The sequence below is a fragment of the Thamnophis elegans genome, chromosome 3, assembly GCF_009769535.1.
Source record: "Thamnophis elegans isolate rThaEle1 chromosome 3, rThaEle1.pri, whole genome shotgun sequence".
NCBI lineage: Eukaryota > Metazoa > Chordata > Lepidosauria > Squamata > Colubridae > Thamnophis > Thamnophis elegans.
The window spans coordinates 87628793-87656372 of record NC_045543.1 but is presented as its reverse complement, the minus strand read 5'-3'; the positions used below and the strand labels follow the sequence as shown (position 1 = coordinate 87656372).

Here is a 27580-nt window from a genome sequence, read left to right as displayed (position 1 = left end):
GGTTCTTCCGACGCGCCCTAAAAAGTTGGCTTTTCCAGCAAGCCAACCTCTCCTGAACAAAACAAGATAAATTATTGATCACTGTTAATTTTAATTCGATTTTTTTTAAAAAAATGTCATTGTCAATTTTAATTGGGTTTGGGATATTCTATTTAAATTATTTTTAACTTTGGTATTATGTGTTTCTTTTAATGTTGTACGCCGCCCTGAGTCCTTGGGAGAAGGGCGGCATATAAATCTAATATACCTAAACCTGAACCTCTTCCCTTCAAGAAGGCTCCTCCTGCCCAATTGCCCCTCGATCTCATCCTGTGTCTCCTTCCCAGAACTCTCGGATGAACATTTCCAATATTTATGGGCAAGAAAGCGGTGGTTCAAATGCAGACAGAAGAAAGAAATATTGGACTCGATGGAGGAGGGAGAAATTTTGGATACCATCTTGGAACATCTTCATCCTCTCCAGGTAAGCAGGGGTCACTGGGGTCCCGGAAGTCCTTTGTGGAGAGATTGCGGAAGCCACTGCTGCCACGATGGAGATAACTGACCCCCAAAGTAGACAAAGGTGGTTCTGGAGAAGTGGCTGTACGATGGGGCCCTTGGTGGGAGGAGCATGGAAGGACCATGGAATGATCGCCTCAACCATTTCAGACTTCTCCTGAACATCAGGACAATGCGGTCCTTAGAGTCTGTCACCAGCCCTGGAACGCTTCCAATCCATGGAGAAAACCCAAAGAAGGTGGAGATTTTTGCATATCTGGGATCCCACCTCCAAGGCAAAGGTCTTCTGACCCAGGCTTCCTTAAAAAGCAAGAAGTAGAGTCTTGGTCACAACTGTGAATTCCTTTCATTGAGAGTCAGCCAGGCTTGGCAAACAGTCTTTCAGAGGAATATTTATCTACACGAACCTTATCTCGCTTGGAGAGCTGCCAGATAATCAGTTTCCAAACACAGGGCAAGGCAACACTTGGCACGGAGTCTCTTATAGTCACAAACAGAACTTCCCACTCTTGAAACAGCCAACCAACTGAATGCCTAAGCCCTCGTCTGAGCTTCCCTCAGTCCCCAGGACTGACCCATATTCTTCTCCAACCTTCTCATTGTCCCACCCTATTGCCAGCTCCACTGGAGGGCCACAACAAAAGGGAACATTAATGACAAGGTGCAAGCAAGGATGAGTGCAGTCTGGATGCATTGGCAAGAACTCACTGATGTGTTACTGGACACACAGATGCCAACCCGTCTTGAATCTAAGATCTACAAGAGAACCATCCTCCTGTTGCACTGTATGGCCCTGAATGCTGGGCAGCAACAGGAGGGAGCAAAGTCTCTCTCCATGCCATGGAAATGCAAATGATCCCTTGGATATCGGGCACCTCCCTTTCTGACCACATCACACATGACACCATTTGACCACATTTTGGTGTGGCACCAATTACAGAGAAGATGAGAGAAGTCTGACTCTGCTGATAAGGACACGTCCCGAGAGCAGCACCTTCCACTGTGGCCAAGGCTGCCAACCAACTAGAAGTCAGTGACTGGTGACCTTGTGGGCATCCAAAATAAGGATGGCAAGAGGCCATCAACAAAAATACGGAAGCTGCAGGCCTTCTCCCAGGTGATGCAGGTGACGGAGCTAAGTGGCCCTCAATGATCCAAAACTGGACCCTGCACCTGTGGGAATACGCTAGGAAGAAGAAGATGGGGCCCTTGGTGCTCCCTGGACTTGGTTCTTTAGTTACACAGATTTCATGACGCAACTACATCATCGGTGCTGGTGAGTGTGATGTTTGCTCCCTGCTTATTTGGGGCAAGCTACTGTGTATAAACAGAGAGCAAACTTCACTCCCTTCTAGTTCTGATTATGTTTTCTAGTTGGGCCATGAAATATCTGCAAGAAAACCCTTCTTCTCCTCCACTCTGAAAACCTTGTACTCCCTTGTACTACTGACAATGTTCCCTATGTGAGGGATGCCCGAATTAATCATGAGCCTCAACCCAACCTTCAAAAGAAATCCAGTTATTTATTAGGAGCTTCATATCCATCCCATCCAAATGGAGCCAACTCTGACCTCACTTTTTTGCATGTTAGCTCTGACCTTGTTTCCCCCTCCCCCAAGGTGGGTCATCAGTCGACGAAGCAATTTCACAGGTTGTAGATGTTGATAAATCAAGGACTACCAACCTCTGGAGACTGGTTGCTTCCTGGCCATTCCAATCGGAGGAAAAAAATCTAGACACTTCATCTCACCATTTGTGGCAGAGCTTTTCCTTCTGTTCCTCTCAAAAGCTCTCTTGGCTCCAGCTGATGCAATCCGGATGGTCCTTCTTAGGGGCTTCGTGTCTGTCCCAGCTAGAAAAGTCGAATCAATGATCCGATGCACCCTGAGGCAGAAGGGAGACCAACCCTCCCCTTGGAAACACAGAAAAACCTCTTCCTTCCTCTGCTCCTTCACTTCCTCACAACTTCTTTTTTGTTGTCCTTGTTGTCGTTGTTGTCAAAGCAGATTCCTGCAGACCACAAAGTCACCAGGGGGAAAATGAGTGGATGGCAGCCCATCAGCCAGAAGCTTTCAAGGCAACAAAGCACTTCCTACTTCTTGTCTAAAGAGAAGGTAAATATGCTGAGCTTTTCCCCTTTTAGGGCGCCAGTTGTCTTAGACAAAGGTTAGAAGAGGACAACTTGCTTATCTCCATCAATTTTTATCTCTTTTCTTCTTCTGTGCTTTGAAATCTAGGGTAGAGTTCCAATCCATCCATCTCCCCTTTCCATATTCCGCTCTTGCCATTGCCAACCCCGCTCACTTTGTTGTCAGTATCCACAGTTTTCTTATCTCTTTGCTCATTTTTTCCTTCCATCTTTCAAATTCTGTCCTTCACTTTCTTCATTTGCTAAACATCCTCAGTTTCTCCATCAGATTTTTCTGTTTTGTATTCCATATTCTCCAATCTCTTCAATTCTCTCTGTCACAACTAATAGATTTTGAATTTCAAACATAATCATTTGCAATATTACAGTTTCTTTTTTTCTGCTGGGCCATTCTTTCAATTTTTCAGATACTGCCACTATAGGGTTCAAGGCTATTTTAATAAACTTCAAACAGGTTCATTTATTATCTTTATATATATTAGTTTGATAATATGATATTTTATATAAACAATATATGGAGATTATGAGAGGAGGTTTAAAAGCTTTATCTAGAATATGTTATAAAGATGTATTGCGATTGGATGATTTTAGGATGATTTAATGGAATATTATCATATAATCCTATTCTAGATTTTGAATATTATATATAAAAGGACGTAAAAACAATTATAGTCAAATTAATGTTGAGATATAATAATTGCAATATACATGAATATAGGTGAATTTAAAATATGTGATTTGATATGAAAAGCAGGTGATGACTATGGAAGAGATGCATGGAAGTACCGTAACCAACTGACACACTTTCTACAATTTGTAATGGAAGATGGCTTTTTTATTTTTATTTTTGTGTTTGTTTGTCCTTGTTCAGAAACAAATAAAAATTGTTTAAAAAAAGAGGACAAATTCCTGTAGCCAACTCTACACTGCCCACTAGTCACGGCCAACTGGCTGTGGGTTAATTCAACAATTCAAATGTTTTCCAATAATGTTAAAAGTCATTTTAACGTTTGTCGTTTCATTTTGTCTCTCCTTTGGCATCCTTTCTTTGATGCTTATGCATCCTTTCTTTGATGCTTCAATATTAGACAGATAAATGAATATTAGAATTACAGACTTGGAAGGGGGCCTTGGAGATCTTCTAGTCCAACCCCTTGCTCAAGCAGAAAACCCTTTACCATTTCAGGCAAATGGTTGTCCAATCTCAACTTAAAAGCCTCAAGTGATGCAGCACCTACAACCTCTGGAGGCAAACTGTTCTACTGGTTAATTGTTCTCACTGTTAGAAAGTTCCTCCTTAGTTCTAGGTTGGTTCTCTCCTTGATTAGTCACAGACTAACATAATAAGAGAGTTGGAAGGGACCTCGGAGGTCTTCTAGTCCAACTTTCTGCTCAAGGAGGAAACCCTATACCCTTTAAGGCAAATGTTGTCCAATCTCTTCTTAAAAATCTCTAGTGAAGAAGCACCCACAACTTCTGGAGGCAAACTGTTCCAGTGATTAATTGTCTTCATTGTTAGGAAGTTCCTCCTTAGTTCTCCTTGATTAGTCACAGAATTACATAATAAGGGAGTTGGAAGGGACCTCGGAGATCTTCTACTAAGATCTTCCACTAAGAAGTTTCTACTTAGTTCTAGGTTGGTTCTCTCCTTGATAAGTTTCCATCCGTTGCTTCTCGTCCTGACTTCTGGTCCCTGGGAGAATAGGTTGACTCCCACTTCTTTGCGGCCACCCTGAGATATTGGAACACTGCTATTAGTGCAACTCTTGTTCCCTACTGAGTGGGCCATGGCGGGTAAGCCATGCTTAGTTGGAAATGGCCCTGTGCTTGACCACACTTGCTCCTTTTCTGATCATCCTTTGTCCTGTTCTTCCTTTTCCTGGATGATGGGTGGAGCTCCCTCAGACTCACAAACTCAATTTCCAACCTTCAGATAAACCTGTACAAATATTATGGCTTCAAATTGAGGAATACCAAGCAGAAGGACCTTGTAAAAGATCACCTCAAGAAGCTTCTGGCAATCTCACTTGAAGATGAGACAGACAGAGAGGTGAGTGGGAGTGGGCTTCCTGTGGGGGCTGAGACCTGCAACTTTGTGGGGTCCTTGGTGCTCTCTGAGCTTGGTTACAAGAAATGTAAACCTTTTGCGACCCAACTAGGTCATTTCATCAGTTCTAGAAGGGAACAGGATTTGAAGAGGGGAGGTGAAAGGAGGAGAAGAGAATAGGAGAGGAGGAGAGGAAGGAGTGGGCGGAGGAAGGAGGAGGGGAGGAGAGGAAGAAGAGGAAGGAGGGGAGGATGAGGAGAACTGTGGGGTTTTTGGAGTAGGAGGAAGAAGTCTGTGGGGTCCTTGGTGCTCTGTGTGCTTGATTGCTTTCTTGCAGACATTTTATTACCCAGTTAGGTAATTTCATCAGTGGTAGAAGGGCTTGGGGCTTGCAAAGAGGAGGAGGAGGAGGAGGAGGAGGAGGAGGAGGAGGAGGAGGAGGAGGAAGAGGAGGAAGAGGAGGAAGAGGATGATTAAAAAAAGAAAATGCAAATGTCCTAATTCACAAGCATTGCTTTGCCTAGGGAATCTCGGAGAGCATCCACCTAGCTGTACACCATCATCTTCCCGAAATTCTCTTGGTCCTCAGGGAGGTCGGTAACATCGCACAGCCCAAGAGACCATCTCTCTTGGAAGACTCCCATGAGGTAAGACAAGGGATGGGGTTCCAAGGTCCAAAACTCAGTAGAAAAGAAGGCTGGGGGATTCTGGGAAGGAAAGTCCTAGATGTTTAGAAGGATGGATGCTCCAGGCGATCTGGTCTCTTCAGGCTAGTCATAGATCTCAAAAACCTGAGACCAGCGCTGAAATTGTAGGTGGGGCTGGAAATTCTCCACCTCCATCTCCTGGAGGACCATTTTATAAGTCTAGAGAAGATCATGAATTGTCCAACAAACGTCTCAAGTAGACTCAAAGGTGCTTTTTCAAAGGGCTTGGACTTTGTTTGTCCTTGAAGACATTTCGCTTCTCATGCAGGAAGCTTCTTCTGTTTTGACCAAAGTCAGAACTGAAGAAGCCTCTTGGATGAGAAGCGAAACCTCTTCAAGGAAAAAAAGAAGTCCAATTGCCTTTGGAAAAAGCCCCTTTGGGACAACCATGACCTGGATGACTAAGAATCTCCATCTGTTTCCATCCATGGCTTCTTGTCTTGTCTTCTGGTGCTTTGGAAGAGAGTTTGACCCCCTTGTTTTTGTCCTGGCAGGACCCACAATATGTGTCTGACAGAAGGATTAGGACAACATTAATCCTCTGCTATGGACAAGCAGCCCAGGGAGCCTCCCCTGAAGACCTGGGTGATTTCATCCAACCCATCGTGTCCGAAATGCTTGTCCAGTACTCCACTATGAACAAGGTAGGCTGGTTTCCACTGGAATTTCTCTGGATTTCAGTTGATGGTGAAAAAATATAAGAAACGTCTGTAAAAACCAACCAAGCTCAGGGAGCACCAAGGGCTCCACAGTTCAACCCTGAGCTACAAATATCCCCTTTTGGTGAACAAGGACAACCTGACTGCAGTTCTTAGAGGTTGCTGGGGAGAATCTAGTTTAAAACAAGTGACCTCCAGCTCCCAGTTATGCCTCCCATTCAGATCTGCTTCCTGTTCCAATTGCCCTGGAGATGATGAAATGCTATGGGTTTCTTTATCTATGGTCATATCACATTCATTACACTCAAGGCAGCGCATTATCCTCTTTCTTCCTTTTCACACAACCACAACAACCCTGTGATGTGTGTTGGATTGAAAGAGAAGAACTGGGCCAGATGTGGACTCACCCAGCTGGCTCTCATGCTGAAGGTGGGACTAGAACTCACAGTCTCCTGGTGATTGGCTCAGACAGTTGACTTTCATGGCTATAGTGGGATTAGAACTCTCCATCTCTTGGTGATTGGCCCAAAGTCTTTCAGCTGCCTCTCATGCCTAAGGCGGGACTAGAACTCTCCATCTCTTGGTGATTGGCCCTAAGTCTTTCAGCTGCCTCTCAGGCCTAAGGCGGGACTAGAACTCTCCATCTCTTGGTGATTGGCCCTAAATCTCTCAGCTGCCTCTCATGCCTAAGGCGGGACTAGAATCCAGAATGTCCAGGGGGTATTTTGATTGGGAGCCCCCCGGAGTTCAAGAAAAGACTGTCAGCTATGTAAAGGTTGAAATAAATAGATGCACCCTCTTCCCTCTGGTGTCTTCTCACCTCACCCTCTTCCCATTTGGGTTTCCCAGGACGAAGGCCTGAAGAAAGCCTTCATGAGGTCCATCATCATGGTCACCAAAGCGGCTGCCCTCAGCAGGAGGCAAGACCTCCATCTGCCCCAGAAACAGGAATTGGTCACCAAGATCATCGTAAGTGGGGACGGGGGGCAGGTGCTCCTGGGCGCATTTAAGTTTGAAAGAGAATTTGAACTGAATTTAGTTCTAATCAATTGGGCCCCAAACGATTCTGTTGCTAAGTGGAACAGCTGTTAAGTGAATTCTGCCCCATTGTATGACTTCTCTTTCCACCGTTGTTAGCTGAATCACTGCCGTTAAATTAGTCACACGGTTGTTAAGTGAATTTGGCAACTCCTTTGTTTTTATTATTAGTATTTATTTTTATATCCATAGACAGACAGACAGACAGACTGACAGACAGACAGACTGACAGAAAAATAGATGATGATGATGATGATGATGATGATGATAGATAGATAGATAGATAGATAGATAGATAGATAGAGTTCTGACCCCCTCCTCCATCCAGTAACGGATGCCAAAACAAACTTAAATGGAATGTACTTTATTAGCAAGACACCAAAACCTCGGTGGCTGAAAGCCAAGCATAACAACAGATAAGGACCTTGGCAGCAACTCAGACAAGCCTCGGCAGCAATCCAGCCTGCCAATCTAGTTACAAAAGTTCTCCAACTTTTAATCAATGCGTTAACTTCTGCAAGAGGGTCGTGTGTACAAGCAGTCCTTTTTATAGTCTGGAGAGGAGCCTATAGTCTGGAGAGGAGTGCAATTACCTCCTGTAACTGCGCAACTGTTCCTGGCGCCTAGTAGCTCTTCAGTGCCAAGCATCCAGGAACAACTCACTGCTGACCTCAGGCTCACTCTCCCTTGTTTCCTCCCCACTGGTCCAAGGCTCAGGCGCCTGGTGGCCAATCAGCTTCTCTATGCCCTGCTTGGAGTTGGAACCCTGTCCAGGGTCCTCCACATTCTCCAGAGCCGACTCATCGGGATCCTCGCTGTCAGAGTCTGGTGGCAGCTCCAACGGCTCCTGCTGGGTCACAACAGATAGATAGATAGATAGATAGATAGATAGATAGATAGATAGATAGATAGATAGATAGATAGATAGATATGGATGGTGAGCGAGAGAGAAAGAGAGAGAGACAGACAGATAGACAAATATTTAATATATAAAGTAGAATGAAAAATAGAAATGGGAAATTAGGGGAAGAAAAAAAATGCATTGAAACTTTCTAGAAGAAACTATGTCCAATGTCAATGTCCAGAATGGCAGAGGGTGGAAGTGTATAACATTAAGAGCGGTGGATTTAATTCCCAGAATTCTCTGGCCTTTAGGGGTTCTGAGAGTTGAAGTTCACAGGTCGTAGTGAAGCCCTAGTTACACATCCCTGACTTAAACCATGGTCAGGAGACACTGCAAATTGCCATCAATGCAGGCTGGTTCCCAAGCGACCAAAATATGATCCTATGATCCCTGAGGAAGAAGAGCCTCTCAGAACTTCAAATCTGGGTCATAAGTAGTCCTTGGGTGTTAGAATTAGAAGAACAAAGTTGGAAGAGACCTTGGAGGTCCTCTAGTCCAGCCAGGAAACCCTATACCACTTCAGACAAATGGCTATTTGGAAATGGAAATTTCCCCTTAGTTCTAAGAGGGATCCTGGAGAGATCCGTCATAATTTTAAATGGTGGCTAAGTGACCAGTTGTAAGTTGAGGACTTCCCATGTCAACCAGGAAAAGCGTAGAGATGGGAATAGTGCCAGCTGGATGGTGGCCACATCTCAGGAGCTTTCTTACACGTCTTTCCTTCTCCTTTCAGGAAGTCATTGAAGATGAGCCCCTGATACCCTTGTCTGTCACAATTCTCCATCAAGCCATCGTCACCATCACCTGCATGAGGTACGTACCTGCACCACCCTCATCTTTCCCCCAGCTGAGGAGGAACTTGGAGTTGCACCAAGTGATGGGATTTCCGTGGAAAGTCCCCGTGCTCTAGAGCATGGGGGGTGGGTCAAACTCCATTTCATTGAGGAACACATCAGGGTTCTGGTGGGTGGGTGGATTGATGGTTCGATGGATGGAGAGAGAGAGGGAGGGAGGGGGAGGGAAGGATAGATAGATAGATAGATCCAGGAGAGCAGGAGTTCAAACTCCATTTCATTGATTTGCTGGAAGAAATGTCCTTCTGGTTTCGGCTCCAAGTGAGGAATAAGACATTGGAGACATGGAGGCTGCTTGGAAAGATGGTTTTAATGGTGGACAGGAGCACATGGCTTGAGTCCTGAACAGAAAAGGTGATCACGTGCTTCAATGTTGGTGGAGAAGAAGAGAAGGGCTGAGGGAGGGGCTTGCTAGGCTTTTTATAACCTGTTCAGTCCCACCTCTGTTTCCTGTTCCTGTGTAACAAATGTATTCTGATTGGTTGTCAGACTCCCATGGGGCCATGCAGGGGCACCTCTCTAGGCTGCGTTTTGAATCCAGATATGGTTGAGTTCTCAGATGCCATTGGGTGAATTGGGTAAAGGGCCAGTATCATCATGCCTTAATCCCATCACCTGGAGCTGAAGGGGAGGATTCTTTATTATGTAAAGGGAGTAGCTTGGTCATCTTAATGGCCCATTGATAAAGGGGGTGGGGGCAGGAAGCTGCAGGGAGCTATTCTCTCTTCCTTTTCACATCCAGGGAAATATTCTGACTTTTCAATATTTCCTAGGATATTTCATTTTTCTGGGAGAGGGCGGGGTGATAACTTTCCATAGGAGGACACATCAGGGCTGTGGTGGGTGGGTGGGTGGGTGGAAGGATGGATGGATGGATGGATGGAGAGGGATGGATGGATGGATGGATGGATGGATGGATGGATGGATAGATAGATAGATAGATAGATAGATAGATAGATAGATAGATAGATAGAAGATTCTTTACACTGAGAACAATCAATCAGTGGAAGGGTTTGCCTCCAGATGTTGTGTGCTCTCCATCACTCGAGGTTTTCGGAAAAAGAGAGGACAAGCATCTGACTGGGATGGTTTAAGGACCATTAAGCAAGAGTTGGAGTAGAAGACATCCAAGGTCCCTTTTTGCCCCCTGAGTCTAGAATCTCCTCACACCTCCCTCCTCTTTTCTTGTCTTTAATCAGCCGTATGAAGCCCTCCTTGAACTCTGAGGTGAGGTCTGAAGTGGTCAACCAAAGCATCCGGAAGGTGTTTTCATTGCCAGCTCTCAAAGTATCCACAATGAAAACAGATAGCCAACCCCCATCATCTCACTCTCAGGTGAGCAGTCCAGATGGAGCAAAGCAATAAGGGATCCACCTGGAAACAAGGATGCAGTGAACAGGATTCCTGATCTCCTCAACAGCCCTGGATCCATCCCTCGAGCCAAAGGTCCCCTTGGCTTGTCCCTTCCTCTTTGGTCTTGAAAGTCTGCTTCCCCTTCTCGTTCTACGTTTCTGGATCCCAGGAGTCCCTATTTTGAAGCCCTAAACATTTCCAGGGGTTTTTCCTCCCCATCATTTCTCTCTTCCTCCACTTCTCTTTTATCTTCTGGTTGAAGGATCTTCTCAAGACCAATTCCCATCTCCTCCCTTTGCCCCACAACAAAAGAAGGGCCATGGTGGGGCAGAGCAACCATGGTCTGCAGGCACTAGCTATGATTCCTAGCAGAGGTGGGTTCCTACCAGTTTGCACCAGTTTGGTAGAACTGGTTCGTCAAATCCACTGAACCGTTTAGAAGAGGTTCCAACAGTGGACCCAGAAAGCAGGCCACACCTACAGAAGAGGTTCCAAATTTTTTTGAAACCCAACACTGACACACACACACACACACACACACACACACACACAGAAAGAGAAAGAAAGGAAGAAATAAATAAAGAAAAAAAGAAAGAAAAAGTGAGAGAGATGAAAGAAAAAAAGGAAAAGGGGACAGAGAGACAAAAGGAAGGAGAGAGAGAGAGAGAGAGAGAGAGAGAGAGAGAGACAGAGAGAGAGAGAGAGAGAGAGAGAAAACACCTGGCCAGCAAGCTACTTCCACCAGGTCACATGGCCAGCAAGCCACTCCCACAAAGGAGGCCACACCCACAGAGTAGGTTCGAATTTTTTTTGAAACCCACCACTGATTCCTAGGTAGTCTCAGATAACCCTCAGAATTCACATGCTTAGCAACCGAATCAGATTTATGATAGTCGGAGTATTATAGGGTCACATGACACCCCTACTGTGACCTTCTGACTAGTAAATAGGGAAGTTGGATTCACTTAACAACTGTGTGACCAACTTAACAACCAAAGTGATACACTTAACCCCTGTGGCAAGAAAGTTCATAAAATGGGGGCAAAATTCACTAATGTCTCACTTAGCAATGGAAATTTTGGTCTCAATTGTGGTCATAAGATGAGGACTGCTTGTATTTGAATCTCCCAGAACTGTTAAGGAAGAAAAAACGGCCCTGCAAAGTCAGCCACTCCATTTACTGCAGACCTCTGGACTTCAACTCCCAGAATTCCATGGCTGGCTCAGGAAGGTTGCGAGCTGCAGTGCCCCAGTCGTAAAGGGGCCATCAGTTCCCCACCTCTGGATTTCTGCCTCTTTCAGGAGCCGTTCCTTCCTTGATGCCCCTCCTTCCTTCTGACATTTTCTCCTTTTTTTTAGGATTTCTATCATCAAATAGCCACTGCCTGCAACAACATGCTGACCGGATTGCTGTCTGAAGCTCCCAATTTGGATGCCCTGCAGGAGATCCTGATGGTAAAGAGAGATCCTTTCTTGGGGTGGGTCGCCCGGTCAGCCAGATGTTCAGGCTGGATTTGGCCCTTCTGTCCCCCTGTGGAGTCTGTGGCTCTTCCAACTGGGAATGACCCATTCCTCCTTTCCTCCTTCTCCTTCGTTTCCCCTGGCAGCACACAAATCCCTGGATCGATTCTCCCAAGAGCCACGAGAGATGGAGGGCCCTCAAGACCATCAAGCACCTCTTCAAGTTCGTTTTGGAAAATGTCAATTTCGACGTAAGTCTCCCTTTGGGATGAGAAGCAAAATGTTTTCAAAGAAAGGAAACCCCCCAAGAAAGTCCAGCTGCCTTTTGGGAAAAGCACCTTTGGGATGTGACCAGGAGGATACAAGGAGTCCTGCTTGAGCAGAGGATTGGAGGAGAAGACCTCCACGGTTCCTTCCAGCCACTGCGGTTCTGTCATGCTGTGATACTGAGATTCTGTAATTCTCAGGTTCTGTGATTCAAAGATTCTGAAATTCTGAAATTCTCAGGTTCTGTGATTCAAAGATTCTGAGATTCTAAAATTCTCAGGTTCTGTGATTCAAAGATTCTGAGATTCTGTAATTCTCAGGTTCTGTGATTCAAAGATTCTAATATTCAAATATTTGATAATTCTATGATTCTATCATTCTGTGTATCTAAGATTCTGTGGTTCTGTGGTTCTTATTCCCTGATTTCAGCCGGCTGAAAGCTTCATGAGCCCCCTCCCCTTCTCTCTCCTTTTTCCCCTCCTTTCCCCTTCCTTTCTTTAGACCACAGGTGACTTTTCTTTGCTGGGACAGCTGGTGGCTTTGCTGGCCCTGCACATTGGCGACAGCAGACCAGAAATTGGCCAGATATCCGCAGAGGTTGCCTACCACCTGCACCACCTCCTCATGAGCAAAATGGGTGAGAACTTTGGACTCCAAGGGTTGACTTGCTGCAATAGCAGATTTTTTTTTATATACCGCTTCATAGGGCTTTCAGCCCTCTCTAAGCGGTTTACAGAGTCAGCATATTGCCCCCAACAACAATCCGGGTCCTCATTTTACCCACCTCGGAAGGATGGAAGGCTGAGTCAACCCTGAGCCGGTGAGATTTGAACCGCTGAACTGCTGATCTAGCAGTCAGCTGAAGTGGCCTGCAGTACTGCACTCTACCCACTGCGCCACCTCTGCAAGAAGACCAGGGATGTTCCCTGCCCAGGAGAGCATTGGGTGGCACAGTCTGTGGCTTAGCCAAGAAACGTTGGGTCATTGGGCTTGGCAGAGATGCCTGGAATTGGCAGTTGATATTGGCATTTTTCAGGGCCAGGGGTCCTTTTAAGAAGGCGATTCTCACATTGTGAGTCAGCTAGGGAGGAGGAAGAGGAGGGGGGAGAGAGAAGGAACGATGAAGAGAGGGGCAGGGAGCAAGGAGGGGGAGGAGAGGGAGAAAGGAAGACAGGGAGGAGAAGGAGGAGGAAGAGGAGTAGCAAGTGGAGGAGGAGATGAGAAGGGAGGGAAGAGAGAGGAAGAGAGGGAAAGGAAGATAAGGAAGGGGAGGAGGAGGAGGGAGTGGGGGAGGAAATCAAGAGGGAAGGGAAGAGGAGGTAATGAGAAAGTAGCGAAGAGAGAGGGAAAAGAGTTAGAGGAGGAGGAAGAGGAGGAGAAGGACAGCGGGGTCCTTGGTGCTCTCTGAGCTTGGTGGTTTTCTTCTTGACATTTAATGACCCAACTAGGTAACGTCATCAGTACTTGAAGGGAGGGATCTTTTCTCTGTGCTTCCATAAGTATTGATGGTCATCCCCCCTGATGACATTCCCTAGTTGGGCAATGAAACACCTGCAAGGAAACCCCCCAGGTCAGAGAGCACCAGGGACCCCTCAGGTCGACCCTGAGCTCCAGATCTTCTCTTCTCTTGCTATGATTAAACTGGCCATCAGACGAAGGAAGTTCCCAGGTTCCGAAGGCCAAAATCTGACCTTGTGGTTTCTTCCCCTCCCTCCCAAGCAAAAGAAATGGACAAGAAACAGAAGAACATTGTACATTTGCAGAGGGAAGAATTCTTTGTTTCGGGCTCTGGGATCTTCCACAACAACATCTCCAAAATGGCGAAGGTATGTTTTGGATCAGCCTTTGGCCTGGCTTCCTTTTCCTCCTCCTCCTGACCCGGAGAGCCTCAAAGGAGTCAATCTCACAGTGGGGATGGCATTCTCCCAAGATTGGGCTTTGGGTACCCCTCCCCCCAATGCCTAGGAGGAAGAAAGGGTAGCTGCCATGTTGGCTTCTTTGACCCCATCCGAATCCCACCTGATGGAGGACATGGAATAAGGCTGCATCTCTACACGATGTGCTGTCCCCCAATCTGGGTCAAAGTCTCAAGAGAAGGGCATCAAAGCTCTAAGGCATCTCTGCATGGTCTCCTTTCCTTCTCTCCGATAGGCTTTTGGGAAGCATCTCAGCCCATTGCAGCTAACGCAGCTGCTCTTGGAAACCCTGGGGGCTTTGACACAAGTCGACATCTCACACTCTGCGGGGCTGCTCCTCAACGCCATCCTATTGGAGTTTGGAGATGAGGAGGAAACGAAGGAAGTAAGGACATTGCAGGGTTTGGAGCAAAAGGGATGTAGGAGATTTTGTAGAAAACAAAGATGAGAATGGCTGAGACCTTTTTGGCTCAGTGATGACACTTCTTCTGGTTTTAAGAAGGCTAAGGCTGGATAGGAGGCGAGCGATCCTAGGGCTGTTGAGAAAGTTGTCCAAACCTCCCAGAAGAAGGTAAGGGCAAAACAAAGGAGCCATTTTTTTCATGAAAAATAACATTTGGTGAGCCAGTGTGGCAGTGGTGAAGGCTCCAGATGTTTTTATGGCTTTGTCAGCCGCCTTGAGTCGTCATGTGCGAATAGGCGGCAATATAAATCTCCTAAAATATACCAATAAATAAAATATCACAGGCAGCTGGACAAATCAGGAGTTTTTTTAAAAAAACGTAGGGCAAACTTTGACATTGTGGGGGCCAATTTATTTTCCCCAATGAGTGGAAGTTATCATCCCTACTGCATCTCCAATGGAGACCAACACTGAATCTCATCCTCCAATCTCTCTTTTGCCATAGCTACCCATGATCTTGAAGGAGATCTATCAGCGTCTCCCGAATATTACCCACCCAGCAACCAAAGCCCTCGCCCTCAAGGCCGTATATCACTTGGCCTCCAAGAGGGTCAACCAAGTTGTGGACATATTGCTGGAATCCTCCGTTGGCTGTGATGGGTAAGAAGAACTTCAAGGAGATGGGCATCCTGTTGTCTTGGATTCCTCAGAGTCTCTCAATCCTTTGCAATGGGGTGAATCCCTGTTGCCTTTGAAGCCCTATATGTCCTACGACCCGGGTATCTGCGAGACTGTCTTCTGCCACATACCTCCCTCAGACCAATAAGATCGCACAAGTGGGCCTTCTCCGGGTGCCGTCAGCGGGACAATGCCAGCTGGTGGCGCCTAGGAGTAGGGCCTTTTCTGTTGCCGCTCCGGCCCTGTGGCATGAGCTGCCCCCTGAGATCTGGGCCCTGCCCACTCTCATGGCCTTTCGCAAAGCCATTAAAACCTGGCTTTTCCGGCAGGCTTGGGGCTGTTGACCCCATGATTGAGGTCCAGCCCCCTCCTGATTGGGTGTTTGTTGAGTTTCCCTTTTTAACCTTGTTGTGCCCAATTGTTTTTAATAATTCTTTTTAATTTTTTTCATTTCTGTAAGCCGCCCGGAGTCCTTCGGGATTGGGCGGCATAGAAATTTAATAAATGAAATGAAATGAAATGAGCTCAGGTGGCGGAAGAGGGTGGAAGTTGGTTCTCTAAGCTTCTGCGTTGGTTTCCAAATGTTTTGTTACCAGGCAAGGTAACATCTTCAATGGAGTTTAAGGAACGCTAGTGCTGATGATCTTCTGCCTGTAAGGGCTTGGTGTGGTCAGTAGGTCTTGTGATGGAAAGGTCACATCAGGTGTGGGTTGTCTCAGGTGAGGGTCATATCAAGTGAGGGTCTTGTGATGGGTCTTCTGATGGACCAGGTGAGAGTCATATCAAGTGAGGGTCTTGTGATGGGGAGATCACCTCATATTGAGGGTTATGTCAGGTGAGGAACTTGTAATGGGTCTTCTGATGGACCAGGCGAGAGTCATATCAAGTGAGGGTCTTGTGATGGGGAGGTCACCACAGATTGAGGGTTATGCAGGTGGGGATCTTGTGATGGGTCTTGTGATGTGGAGGTCATGTCAGGTGTGGACCATATCAAGTGAGGATCTTGTGATGGGTCTTCTGATGGACCAGGTGAGAGTCATATCAAGTGAGGGCCTTGTGATGGGGAGATCACCTCAGATTGAGGGTCATGTCAGGTGAGGATCTTCTGATGGGTCTTCTGATGGACCAGGTGAGGGTCATATCAAGGGAAGGTCTTGTGATGGAGAGGTCATGTCAGGTGTGAATCATATCAAGTGAGGGTCTTGTGATGGGGAGATCACCTCAGATTTAGGGTTGTGTTAGGTGAGGATCTTGTGATGGACCAGGTGAGGGTCATATCAAGTGAGGGTCTTGTGATGGAGAGGTCATGTCAGGTGTGGATCATATCAAGTGAGGGTCTTATGATGGGGAGGTCACCTCAGATTGAGGGTCGTGTCAGGTGGGGATCTTGTAATGGGTCTTGTGATGGGGAGGTCAGTAAAGGTCGTGTCAGGTAAGGGTCTTGATGGATGTTTTGATGGGCCATGGGTGTGTCACAGATGAAGTCTTCTAGTGGGAGGTCACATCAGATGAGGGTCGAGATGGGAATGAACTTTGAAAGATATTTTATGACTTTTCTTGTCACATTCGTTAAATGAATCACTGCAGTTGTCAAGAGGGAAACATGGTCGTTAAGTGAATCTGACTATTGAATGTGCTTGTTAGAAGGTCACAAAATGTGATCACTTGACTTTGGGATGGTCATAAATTTGAACCAGTTGTCCAGGAGTCTGAATTTTGGTCAGATGATCCTAAGGATGCTGGAAAGTGTGAAAACTGGGAATAAGTCACTTTTTTCAATGACGTTGTTTCTTTGAATGGCTCCTGGAGAAATGGTTGTAAGTCGAGAACTACCTGTGTATATATATTTTTCTGGCATGAGAGCCATTCATTTGGACTTCGGTTTTCCAATCCTTCCTTCTGTTTGGGGGTGGGGGATCATCTCTCTGGCTGGCCGTCTCTTCCGAAATGGGGAAAGGATCTGATTCCCTCCCAATCGGTTTCTCCCCCTCCGCAGAAATGCCAGGGAGATTTGGGAGGCGCTGGCTGAAGACCCTTATGCCAATCTCAAGATCATGAAGCCCCTCATGAAAAGGCTGGAAGACCAAGACCCCAGCACCGATGCCCTCTCAAGGAGGAATAGCAAGTCCCTCATGCCCATTGCTGTAAGCCCTCCACTGGTGGCTCTCTTTCCCTTGGATCTAGAGGTGGGGAACACCTAAGGGAAGGGGAGAGGGAGGCAGTGGGAAAACTGCTGGGGCTAAAATTGGAGCGTCATTTGGCATAAGCCCCTCCTCCTTTTTAGGTGGAGGCAGATGTTTCTCTTCCTGGGCTCAATGAGAATGTATCTGTCGAACAAAACTCCTCATTGGCAACAGGAAGGGCATCTGGCCAGTAAACCCTCAGCTCCATTCAGTTGGCCAGACTCCACCCTGCAAGGGATTCTGGTGAAGAGGAAGAAGGTGATGAATCTAAGTAAACTGGGGAGCCCAAGGTGACTCTCCCTTCATTCCATTTCTAGGCCACCAATGCCCTCTCTTTCCTCCTGTCCCTCCCGAACGCTGCTGAGCTCCTCCCCAACAAATTCTCCAACCTGCTCCTCGCCCTGGTCACGCAGCTGTACTTCCTCCTGGGAGCCAGCAAGAGTGGATCCGGGAGGTCCAGCAGAGTCATGGACCTTTCAGAACAGATCAACCCCTTGAGGTAAGGAAATCTCCTGGGACCAATCTGGATCCAACTGGATATCACTGAAAGGGGAAGAAATAAAGGGAGGCTGATTTGCTATTGTGTTTTGTGGTTGTTGCACAAGCCACCAAGTGAAAGCTGGAGCTCTCCTGAAGGGCAGCGGGAGGCCGATTGGGGTCAGGGGAAGCATGGCCTTTGCAGGGGGCATCAGCTGAAGCATTGGCACCGACTCTTCTCCCTTCCTTTGATTTAGCACGGCAGTGGAGGCGATCAAAAACCTCATCCTGTCTGCCGGATACAATGAAGAATATGAAGATTTGACGACGCTGGGATGCTGGAAGATGCTCTTGAGCCCAGATAGTCTGTTTGAGGCCATTTTCCACCTGGTCCGGTAAGAACTTCAGAGTCCAAAGAACTTGGCCTTGAGTGGCAGTGGGTGAGAGAGGGAGGGGAGGGCTGAGGGAGAAGAGGAAGAAGAGGCAGAGAGAGAGAAAGTGAGGGAGAGGGGGAAGAGGGAGGGAAGGGGGAGGGAGAGAGAAAGAGAGGAAGAGGGAGGGTTAGATAGAGGAAAAGGAGAGAGGAAGGGAGAAAGAGAGTGAAAGAGAGAGGAAGGGAGGGCAGAAGGAGAGGAAGAAGAAGAGGCACAGAGAGAAAGAGAAAGAAAGGGTGGTTGAGTGGGAGGAAAGATAGAGAGAGGGAAGGGGAGATAGAGGAGAGGAAGGGAAGGGAGAGAGCGAAAGAGAGGGAGGCGGAGGGGGAGAGAGAGGGAGACAAAGAAAGGAGAGGGAGAGAGGAAGAGGGGGGAAGAAGAAAAAGACAGAAAGAGAGGGAGTGTCAGAGGGAGACAAAAGGAGAGAGAGAATGAGATGTAGAGGGAGGGACGGAAGGAGAGGGAGGAGGAGGGAGAGAAAGACAGAAAAAGAGAGGGAGGGTGAGAAATTCTGTAAATGGACTAATTCATTGAGTAATTCATTTATCCATAATTCAGATAATCATTTCTCTAGCTTGGTGATTTTCTCCTCACTCACCAGCAGATCTTATCTGATTTCTCCCTATTTGATCTTTAGGAAACTCTTTGCATACAATAAAGCGGAGATGAAGATGATGTTCAGACATGCCAACACCTACCTGCACCATCCCGACTTAAGGGAGAAGACAATTGGCATGGTGTTCTTCTCGGAGGTGAGGATGCACCACAACATTGTGGAACTCCAGGAAAGTTGTGCAGGATTCAGGGGGACTTTATGATTAGGAAGTTGAAGTTGTGGGGGCTCCATCACTGGAGGCTTTGAAGAAGAGACTGGACAGCTGTTTGTCTGACATAGTAGATGGTCTCCTGCTTGGTCAAGGGGTTGGACTAGAAGACCTCCAAGGTCTCCTCTTACTCTGTTAATCGATGGAATTGGAGGGAGGGAGGGAGGGAGGGAGGGAGGGAGGGAGGAAGATTCAATGACCCCAAATTCCGTTTCCTCTTTGCATTATAGACAGTTTTGTATTGCCATTCTGTAGTCTTCGACATAAGACCGTCATAGAACCTCCACTGGTCACTAAGTGATCGCAGAAGCCCTCAAGCCAATGCCGTGGTCATAAACTTAGGATAAACCAGATATTTCAGTGATTTTCTTCTACAGGTTGTCCTCGACTTATGACCACAACTGAGCCACAACTGAGCGACTTATGACCACAACTGAGCCACAAATTTCTGTTGCTCAGTCCCTAAACAGGTTTTGTCCCATTTTACCACTTCCTTTGCCACAGTTGTTAAGTGAATTGCTGCAGTTGTTAAGTTAGTCACACGGTTAAGTGAATCTGGTTTCCCCATTGACTTGGCTTATCAGGCGGTCACAAAATGGATCACGTAACCTCAAAACACTGCGACCGTTAGCATGTGAAGCTGACATCACAACGATACGATTTCTTCTCTCCCTCATAACTTTCTCCAGTCCTTCCTTCCTTCCTTCCTTCCTTCCTTCCTTCCTTCCTTCCTTCCTTCCTTCCTTCCTTCCTTCCTCTCCCTATCCTCACTTTCCCTCTCCTTTTCCCTCTTCCTCTACTCAATAATCAATTTTAAGGAGTATTAAGGGGTGATATAGTCTATATATCAACAGATTCATATATTATAAGAAAACAATAAAGGGGGGGGATTAAAAAAACAACCACCCTACTCCTTAATCTTAATCTCTTGAGCTGTTTTGGAATAAAAATACCTTCCTCCAAGATCAGGAATCTGTTAAGCCACTCGCGACTCCTGCAGCTTCTCGCTTATTGCATGTGTTGAAGTTCTTTTAACCCAAACCCAAGATGCCTTTTAAAAAACAGGTTTACATCACATTCTTATGCATGCCAGTTCTGTGTGTGAGGTAATTTAAGGTGGTTCTGACAAGTGTCGTCGGCATCTTCATATTCGGTCGCATGGGCAGCAAGCCACTCCCATCTGGTCACATGGGCGGCAAGCCACTCCCACAAAGGAGGCCACACCCACAGAGTAGGTTCGAACAATTTTTGAAACCTACCACTGCTATGGTCGTGCCAAACCAACCTTCTCTTCAGTCTTCCCTACAGGAAATCTTCGGTTTACAAAAGTCTTTCCAGAAACCCCTCCGGATGCCAGATCCAGCTGCTCTTCATGGAGCTCTCCATTCAAGCAGCCATTCGTCCTGGCAGCTAGCCCCACCCCCTCTGTTCTTTAATCTTTTTATTGATGGAATTTTTTTCAAATGCTTCTTACTTTTTAAACTGGACTGGATTTTTTCTTCTTCTTCTACTTTCTTTCTTTTTCTTTTTTCAATTCTCTAGTGCATATTCTTTTTAAAAACTTTTCTTTTTCTCCTGAAGTTTGGAATATAAAGAGGGGAGTAAAAGTAGAAGAAAAGAAGTTACACTGCCACTTAGAGGCTTGGAGGCTTGGAAACATTGTTTTTCTTTTTTTTTTCTTTGCACATTTGATTTACATTTCAAGGTCTCTGAGCATGGATTGTTTATACAGGTGCTCCTCCGGGGTACTATCAGTAAAAAGAAAGCCTTGAAAGAGAGAAGAATTGCAGTGAACTTGTTTGGAACTTAATAAAAAAGCCTTGGATTCTATATAGTGGCAGTGTATGTATACTATCTGGAGGAATGTTGCAACACGAAAAAGAAAAGAAAGAGAATGCAGAATATTGAACAAAGAACAGAAGAATTGAAGAAAAAGATGAACAAAGAGATAAGAAAATTGGTGATATTGACAGGAGATTGAGGTTGGAAAAGACAAGAGTGGAATATTGTTATGGGAGATTGATAGATCAGATTTCCAAAATATAGAAGAAAAAAAGGAAAAAAATTGGGCAGCTCTAATGTTAGAAATTTTGGCAGAAGCATCGGTAATAACCAAAGTGAAGTTGATGCAAGGAACAGAGAGGGGTTTCAAGTCTTTACAAGATATGCAATGAAAAACAAGTTGCCAAGAGAAGTCCATATAAGATCTACCAAGAAAGCAATTAGAACACAAATACTACAAATGGCAAGAGATATAAGATTTCACAACTATTGGAAGGATACAGGATGATGTAATGAAGTGCTATAATAAAAACTAATTTAGTTAGAATATTACGCATAAAATGAATAATAGTTATAGTCAAATAAATGATTAATAATGAAATTCTATATAAATTGTAAGTGAGGACTATGGAGAGGATGCATGAAAGTTTTGTAACCACATCAATAATTTTATATAGAATACAATGTAAAGATGTAATATTACTGGATGGTTTTAGGATGATGTAATGAAATGTCATAATATAAATCTATTCTAAATTTAGAATATCTCACATAAAGAAGTAATAATAACTATAGTCAAATAAATGTTAAATAATTATAATAATTGTATACATATATATTAGATTGATAATATGAGATTCTATATAAATTGTAAGTGAAGACTATGGTGAGGAGGCACAGGAGTTTTGTGACCAATTGACATACTGTATGTAACTGGAGGGTGGTTTTTATGTTATATGTTTATTTTGTTTGTTTAAAAATTAAAAAAAAGAAAAAAGAAAAAAAAGAAACACTGTGACCGTCATAAATACGGACCGTCAAGTACCCAATTTTTGATCAGGTGACTGTGATCAATGGTCATGAGTCTGAAAAATGGAGTTGTCCCTTTTATCAGTGCCATGGTGACTTTCCGCCATCACTATATGAGGACTGTCTTTTCTTTTCCTCTCCCCATAATGGCTGAATGTGGCATCTCTTCATAGAGGCTCTGAGGAAAGTTCTCTTCCTTTGCTTGGTTAATAATCCATCACTCCACTCTTCTTCCCCAGCTTCTCTCTCACCCGGAGCTTGGGCACTTGTTCATCATGAAGGACATCCTCAGGGTCCTCCAAAAATGGATGGCTGAGCCATATCCCCTCATCCAAATATTTGCTGTTCGTGGTCTGGGGTATCTTCTCCAGCACCCCTTTGAGGTAAGAGATGGGGGGCAGGAAGGGAGGGACTTTCAAGGGAGCAGCAGGTGTGACCTCATTCTCTAGGAATTCTACAAGGTTAGGAAGGGTAGAAGGAGGAGGAGAAGACAACCACCAGAAAGAGGATGCCCTCAGCTACAGTGGCCTCTCTTCTACAAAGATGGAGGCATCCCTGGAAGATCTGAAGGATCAATTTGGAGACAGATCCTCTTGGAGGACATCCAAAGCAGAACAAGAAGCAATGGATGGAAACCAATGAAGGAGAGAAGCAACCTAGAACTAAGGAGAAATTTCCTGACAATAAGGACAATTAACCAGTGGAACGACTTGCCTCCAGAAATTGTGGGTGCTCCAATACTGGAGGCTTTCAAGAAGAGACTGGACAACCATTTGTCCAGAATAGTGTAGGGTCTCCTGCTTGAGCAGGGGGTTGGACTAGATGACCTCCAAGTTCCTTTTCAACCCTGTTATTCTATGTTCTGTGGGCTTCTCTGTGTTTGTCATTCCTAGACTCAGAGAACTCCAGTGACCATGTTTAATCGTTCCCTCTTTTCCCTCCTTCCTGCAGAATACGATGTTAGAGCCGGTGCTAGTCCCCGTGGTCAACTGTGCTTGTCACCCAGACAAGTCTGTAGCAAAAGAATCACTCCGGACGCTTCAGTTCCTTTTCCGGCATCTGAATGCTCAAACCTATGGATGGAAAGCTGTCAATCTTATTCCGGTCCTGGGGAATTATTTTGCAGATGTACGTCAACCAAATCACAACAAACTAATCTACCACCCCCTCTCTCTCTTCCTCTCCCACCCTCCCTCCCTTCTCTCTTTTTCTCCCACAAAGATCACCTGGGTACCATCTGAAGAATTCTAATTTTATCAAAAAGTCTTAGAAATAGTTCAGCAACAACTGTGTTGTTCTCATCTAAAAGAGTGTGTGAGCTTGCAGATGATCATTGAGCCCTTCCAGAGAGCTGGAGAAGTGCCAGATGAGGTGGAAGAGAATGAAGGTTGCCACTCTCTTCAGCTTCACCAAACCACCATCAATCACCCTCCATATTTATTAAAAATCCCAATTGGTGTTGCTTGATCTCAGACACTTTAAGGTGTGTGGATTTCAACTCTGCTGGCCTGAGAAGGTTGAAGTCCCCACATCTGAAAGCTGCTCAGATTGGGAAACTCTGGTCTCCATCAGTATTTCTCCCTCTTGGCAACTTGGAGAGGTGAGGACTTCAACTCCCAGAATTCTCCAGCCAGCATACTGGAGTTGGAGTCCTCACATCTGAAAGCTGCAAAGACGGGAAAACAACCCCTCGATCACACCATAGAGGTTGGTCTGCAAGCCTTTTACACCCATGGCCAACCATTGGCATGGCCTTGTCTAGAGAAACAGTTGCCAGACTCCCCTTGCTTTGTCTCGTGAGTGGGAAACTGAGGCAGATCAGATGAAGAGGATGGGAGTTACGAAGGCTTTTATTGTAGGTTTAGTGGATCTCTCCCTGCCTTTCTCTTTAAGGAAACAAAGGAGAATCAAATGTGAGACGTTTTCTCGCCTGAAATTTCTGCTCTCAGATTTTGCTCAGCTGACTGTTGTGTGTGTTGCAGTTTGTTCTTCTAGGTTCTCACAACACCTCCCACTTCCTAAATGCTATTGGAGGGACTGACACATTTCTCTTCCTTGTAGGAGGACACCGAGTTGCGCAACACCTCCATCACCCTTTTTGGCCTGGTCTTAAAAGGGGTCAAGAGGGCAGAGGGGAATCTGACCAAATCCATCCTGCACAACCTGATTCCTCTCATAATCCAGTTGGCTAATAGTTGGACCCGAGAGGTGAGTTGAAGGGCGGGGTCAACTAAGTTCCTGCTCTCTTCATGCTCCCTTCTCCATGAGACCACGCTGTACCCCCATCTTCACTCAGAGCAATGTGGTTGCATCATGTGGACCCTCTGGAAAAGGCAAAGAAATTCTGCAAACCTGAAGTTGTGAGGTCCTTGGTGCTCTCTGAACCTGGTTGTTTTCTAGCAGGCCGTTCCGGACCCAACTAGGTGACAGCATCAGTAGGTTGGAGGGGAGGGTTTGATCTCTGCTTAATGCTGGATCATTTTGATGTGGGTGTAGGTTTTCTGTTGGGTCATTCTTGGATTAGGGGGTTGTTTTCTTCTTGATGGTTTCCCTGGTACCAATATAATATGATCAGAGTTGAATTGTGGGGAACTCTGGTCTTCAGGGCCCCCCTTGCCCTGCCATAGCTTCCTCCTGGGGTGGCTCATTCCCTTTCCCACCCCTGAGCAAGGAGGAGGCTGGGCTTTCTCTGCAGAAGATGGACAACCTCAGAACCGGCTCCTCTGACGCCTCCTTTCCTCCCTTGGCCCAGATCTCCAGGAACACCCTGATCTCCTGCATCTCCTTTATGAAGTGGGAGGAGGTTCCAGAGACTTTGTTTGACTACGAGATTTACACCAGTCTCCAGAGCATGTATTCCAGCATCTGCTCGGAGGTGGTAAGTAGGAGCCTAGCTGGTTCCTTTTCTTCCGGATTAGAGTATAATATATTTTCTTTTTCTCCTGCCTTTCTTCTTTAGATAAATCATTCAAGATGGTGGACGTCCCTAATGCTTCTCCTCCCCCTCCCCATCCGCTAATTTCCTTCCCAACAACCCTGTGAGGTGGGCTGCCCTGAGGGAGAGGGATTGGACCAAAGTCACCCAGCCAGCTTTCATGCCTAAGGGCAGGACTAGAACTCCCCAAGTCACCCAGGAGGCTTTCATGAGAAAGGTGGGACTAGAACTCACAGGCTCCTGATTTGTTTGCCTGATGCCTCAACCACTAGACTAAACTGGCTAGAGGGATTCTTCTTGGGTTGTTGCTCCCTTGGGAACACCAGAGGTTCCATGCCACCATGAGGACTATAAACCTTACTGATTTGTGGGTTTGAGGATCAGAAATGGTAGTTTGTGGAAAAGGGGAATTACGATGTAAAGAGGGCAAAACATAAATGCATTTATAAGATCAGAAGCCATTTCCTTATCATCTTTCTTTCCCTTTTCTTTTTCTATTCTTTTTTCACTATCTACTATTTTTCTTTATTTTCCTTTATGGTTTTTACTTGGATAAAACTGTCTTTAATAACATAAATGTGTTTGTGCGTGTATGTGTGTGTGTGTGTGCGTGTTTGTGTGTTTGTGTGTGTGTATAATATAATACAATATAAAACTGTATTATACTAATACTTACGATATACTATACTATATAATGTAATATATATTATATTGTATTGCATTGTATAATAGTCCAGTCTAGTCCAGTCCAGTCAAGTCTGTTAGGTAAGCTCCCCAGTTGCAAAACGTACAATAGCTCACGCTGATCACTATACGACACTTCTAACAGCCAGCTTCCAAACACTCAGATCAGATCAGCATCTAACAGTGATTCTGGCTCCATCTTATGGCCGCTTGAGGAAACAGCAACCAATCACATTTACACCATTATTTAAAGAAACAGGTACAGCATTGTTACATGATTCATATATTAACAACCCAACCGTTAGATTATATGCCTAACAAAATCCAATATAGTATAATAATATTATTTAGTGTAATAAAATATAGTATAGTATAACAATCTTATAGTTTAAAATACAATACAATACAGTATAATAAAATTTAATATGTTATGGAAGACATTGTTGTTGAGGACATGAGGACTAGAAACTGTAGAAAGAAAAAAAGAGGAAGCTACAGAGTTCATTGCCTTGTTTGTGGCCATGTGTTCCTCAGATCAATCGATGCAAGGAAAAATTGCCGGTAATGTTGAAGCAGATGCTGAAATTCCTGAAGAGCCGGAATTCTTCATCCCGAGAGGCAGCTGCCCTCTTAATTGGTAACTCCGAATGCAAACTCTGGAATGAGGGGAGGAAAAACCAGGGCAGGCGGGCTTCCTAAGGCCAGGCATGCTGACCATTCTCTCTCTCTCTCTCACACACACACACGGCCCCGTTTCTTAAGGGTATCACTGTGGTTGTTAAGTGAGTCACGTGGTTGTTAAGTGAATTGGGCTTCCTTCCGGAGTTTGCTCGCCCGAAGGTTGCAAAAAGTGATCAGGTGACAACCCCCCCCCAAGACTCTGCAACCATCATAAATATGAGTCATATGAAATTCTTTCCATCCGATCTCTAGATAGACCCAATTCCTGGGACCATCCCATAAAGTCCCAAAGCGACTCTTCCAAATATAAACAAAAGAATTCTGCATTTTCTTTCTTGAATCAGTTGATTTAGCCATTTCTGCCAACTCCACCAACCTTTTCTTTGCATATGTCTAGGCTGCTGTGCAGAATACATGAAACAGAATGTGGTGACTTCCAAACAAATCGAAGAAGTTTTCCTGGGTGAGTTTCAAAGTTCCCTCACTTGAAGCGGAGACTTTCTCTCCAGAAGCTCTGTCGCTGATCAGAGTTGGTTCTCAAGGTGGATCCTGGAAATCATTTCTTTTCTGGATTCCTTCCAGGTCTCCAGGATCTGCAAGAGGATTGTGAAGCCTCCGTGGCTCAGGCTGCAGCTGAGTCCATGAAAGTAATCGTCTGGCAGTGCGGCCATCGGATGAAGCCAGATCAGATTATTATCCATTTCCTCTCCAATGCCATCCGGAACACCTCCGTGACCAAACTGTCATAGTTAAATAGTTTAATCCTTTACTTTATTGTCTTGGCACCCCATACCACAAAGGTGTGCCTTCTGCAGTGTATATTATATATGAAAAATAACACTATGCAATTGTATACAACTGTACATTCTATACAATGAAATTGGAAACTCCTAATATTGCATTTGTGTTGCCCTCTACAGTAGAATTTAAGATAGTTACTGCTCTGGGATGGAAGCTCTTTTTCAGTCTACTTGCCCTTATTTTTATTGTCCTGTACCGTCTGCCAGATGGTAATAGTTCCAAAAAATGGGTGCCCAGGAGGAGATGGATTTTTAAGGATGTTTGGAACTTTCTTAAGGCAGCAGGAGCTATAAAGCTCTTCCAAAGAGGGGAGGGGGCAACCAAGGACTCTCTGGACATCTCCCTTTCAGCTGGTCTTTGGGAAAAGGGAGGAAGCGTGAAGATAATTCCTATGTTGTGAAAGACCACAAAGGAACATCATGGAAACAGGACCTGGCAGAGAGATTAGTAACTCATAGGTACCTGATTGGCTGTTGACTGACGAGGGGCCCATTTTCTGGGCTTCAAACATTTCCCTGGCTGTTTTTGTACATGCTCAGCCAACAATCTTAGTAGCTGCAAAATTGAATGCATGTTCTTCATTGCAATGTGAGGCTACCAATGAGTTTGGGAAATGTTGATTGGTTTCTATTTAACCACAACCTTAACACGGAATGTGGCTTTTGAGATGCTCAATTTCAAATTAAGATGTGGATGGTGGTAACAACAGATATTCTGTTATTCTGTTAATTATGTTCAATTAGGACATTCAAAGTATCTAGGGACATTATTGGACAGCCACTTAAATATGAGGTAGCATGTGATGCAGCAGCCAAA

At 45.3% G+C, this 27580-nt stretch overlaps 1 protein-coding gene across 1 annotated transcript; it reads left to right on the top strand.

The window, feature by feature from the left end:
• The first annotated feature begins 409 nt into the window (after positions 1 to 409).
• Positions 410 to 26712, top strand: LOC116506201 (maestro heat-like repeat-containing protein family member 7). The gene is made up of 25 exons (XM_032213848.1): positions 410 to 463; positions 2505 to 2612; positions 4581 to 4697; positions 5219 to 5341; positions 5896 to 6045; positions 6910 to 7029; positions 8736 to 8815; positions 10056 to 10191; positions 11569 to 11664; positions 11817 to 11921; positions 12439 to 12574; positions 13657 to 13763; positions 14089 to 14238; positions 14762 to 14916; positions 16931 to 17078; positions 17435 to 17616; positions 17852 to 17989; positions 18666 to 18780; positions 21903 to 22046; positions 22615 to 22791; positions 23725 to 23871; positions 24416 to 24541; positions 25817 to 25919; positions 26361 to 26426; positions 26546 to 26712. Exons 1-25 carry the CDS (start codon positions 410 to 412, stop codon positions 26710 to 26712), a joined length of 3150 nt encoding a protein of 1049 aa, XP_032069739.1.
• The last annotated feature ends 868 nt before the right edge of the window (positions 26713 to 27580 follow it).

What these genes read in the sequence shown, in the direction of transcription:
- LOC116506201 (XM_032213848.1), top strand. Translation starts at nt 410, where the DNA reads ATGGAGGAGGGAGAAATTTTGGATACCATCTTGGAACATCTTCATCCT. An exon ending in TCCTCCGTTGGCTGTGATGG is followed by an intron (nt 14,917 to 16,930) that starts GTAAGAAGAACT and finishes CCCCCTCCGCAG; the next exon opens with AAATGCCAGGGAGATTTGGG. An exon ending in GCATGGTGTTCTTCTCGGAG is followed by an intron (nt 18,781 to 21,902) that starts GTGAGGATGCAC and finishes CTTCTTCCCCAG; the next exon opens with CTTCTCTCTCACCCGGAGCT.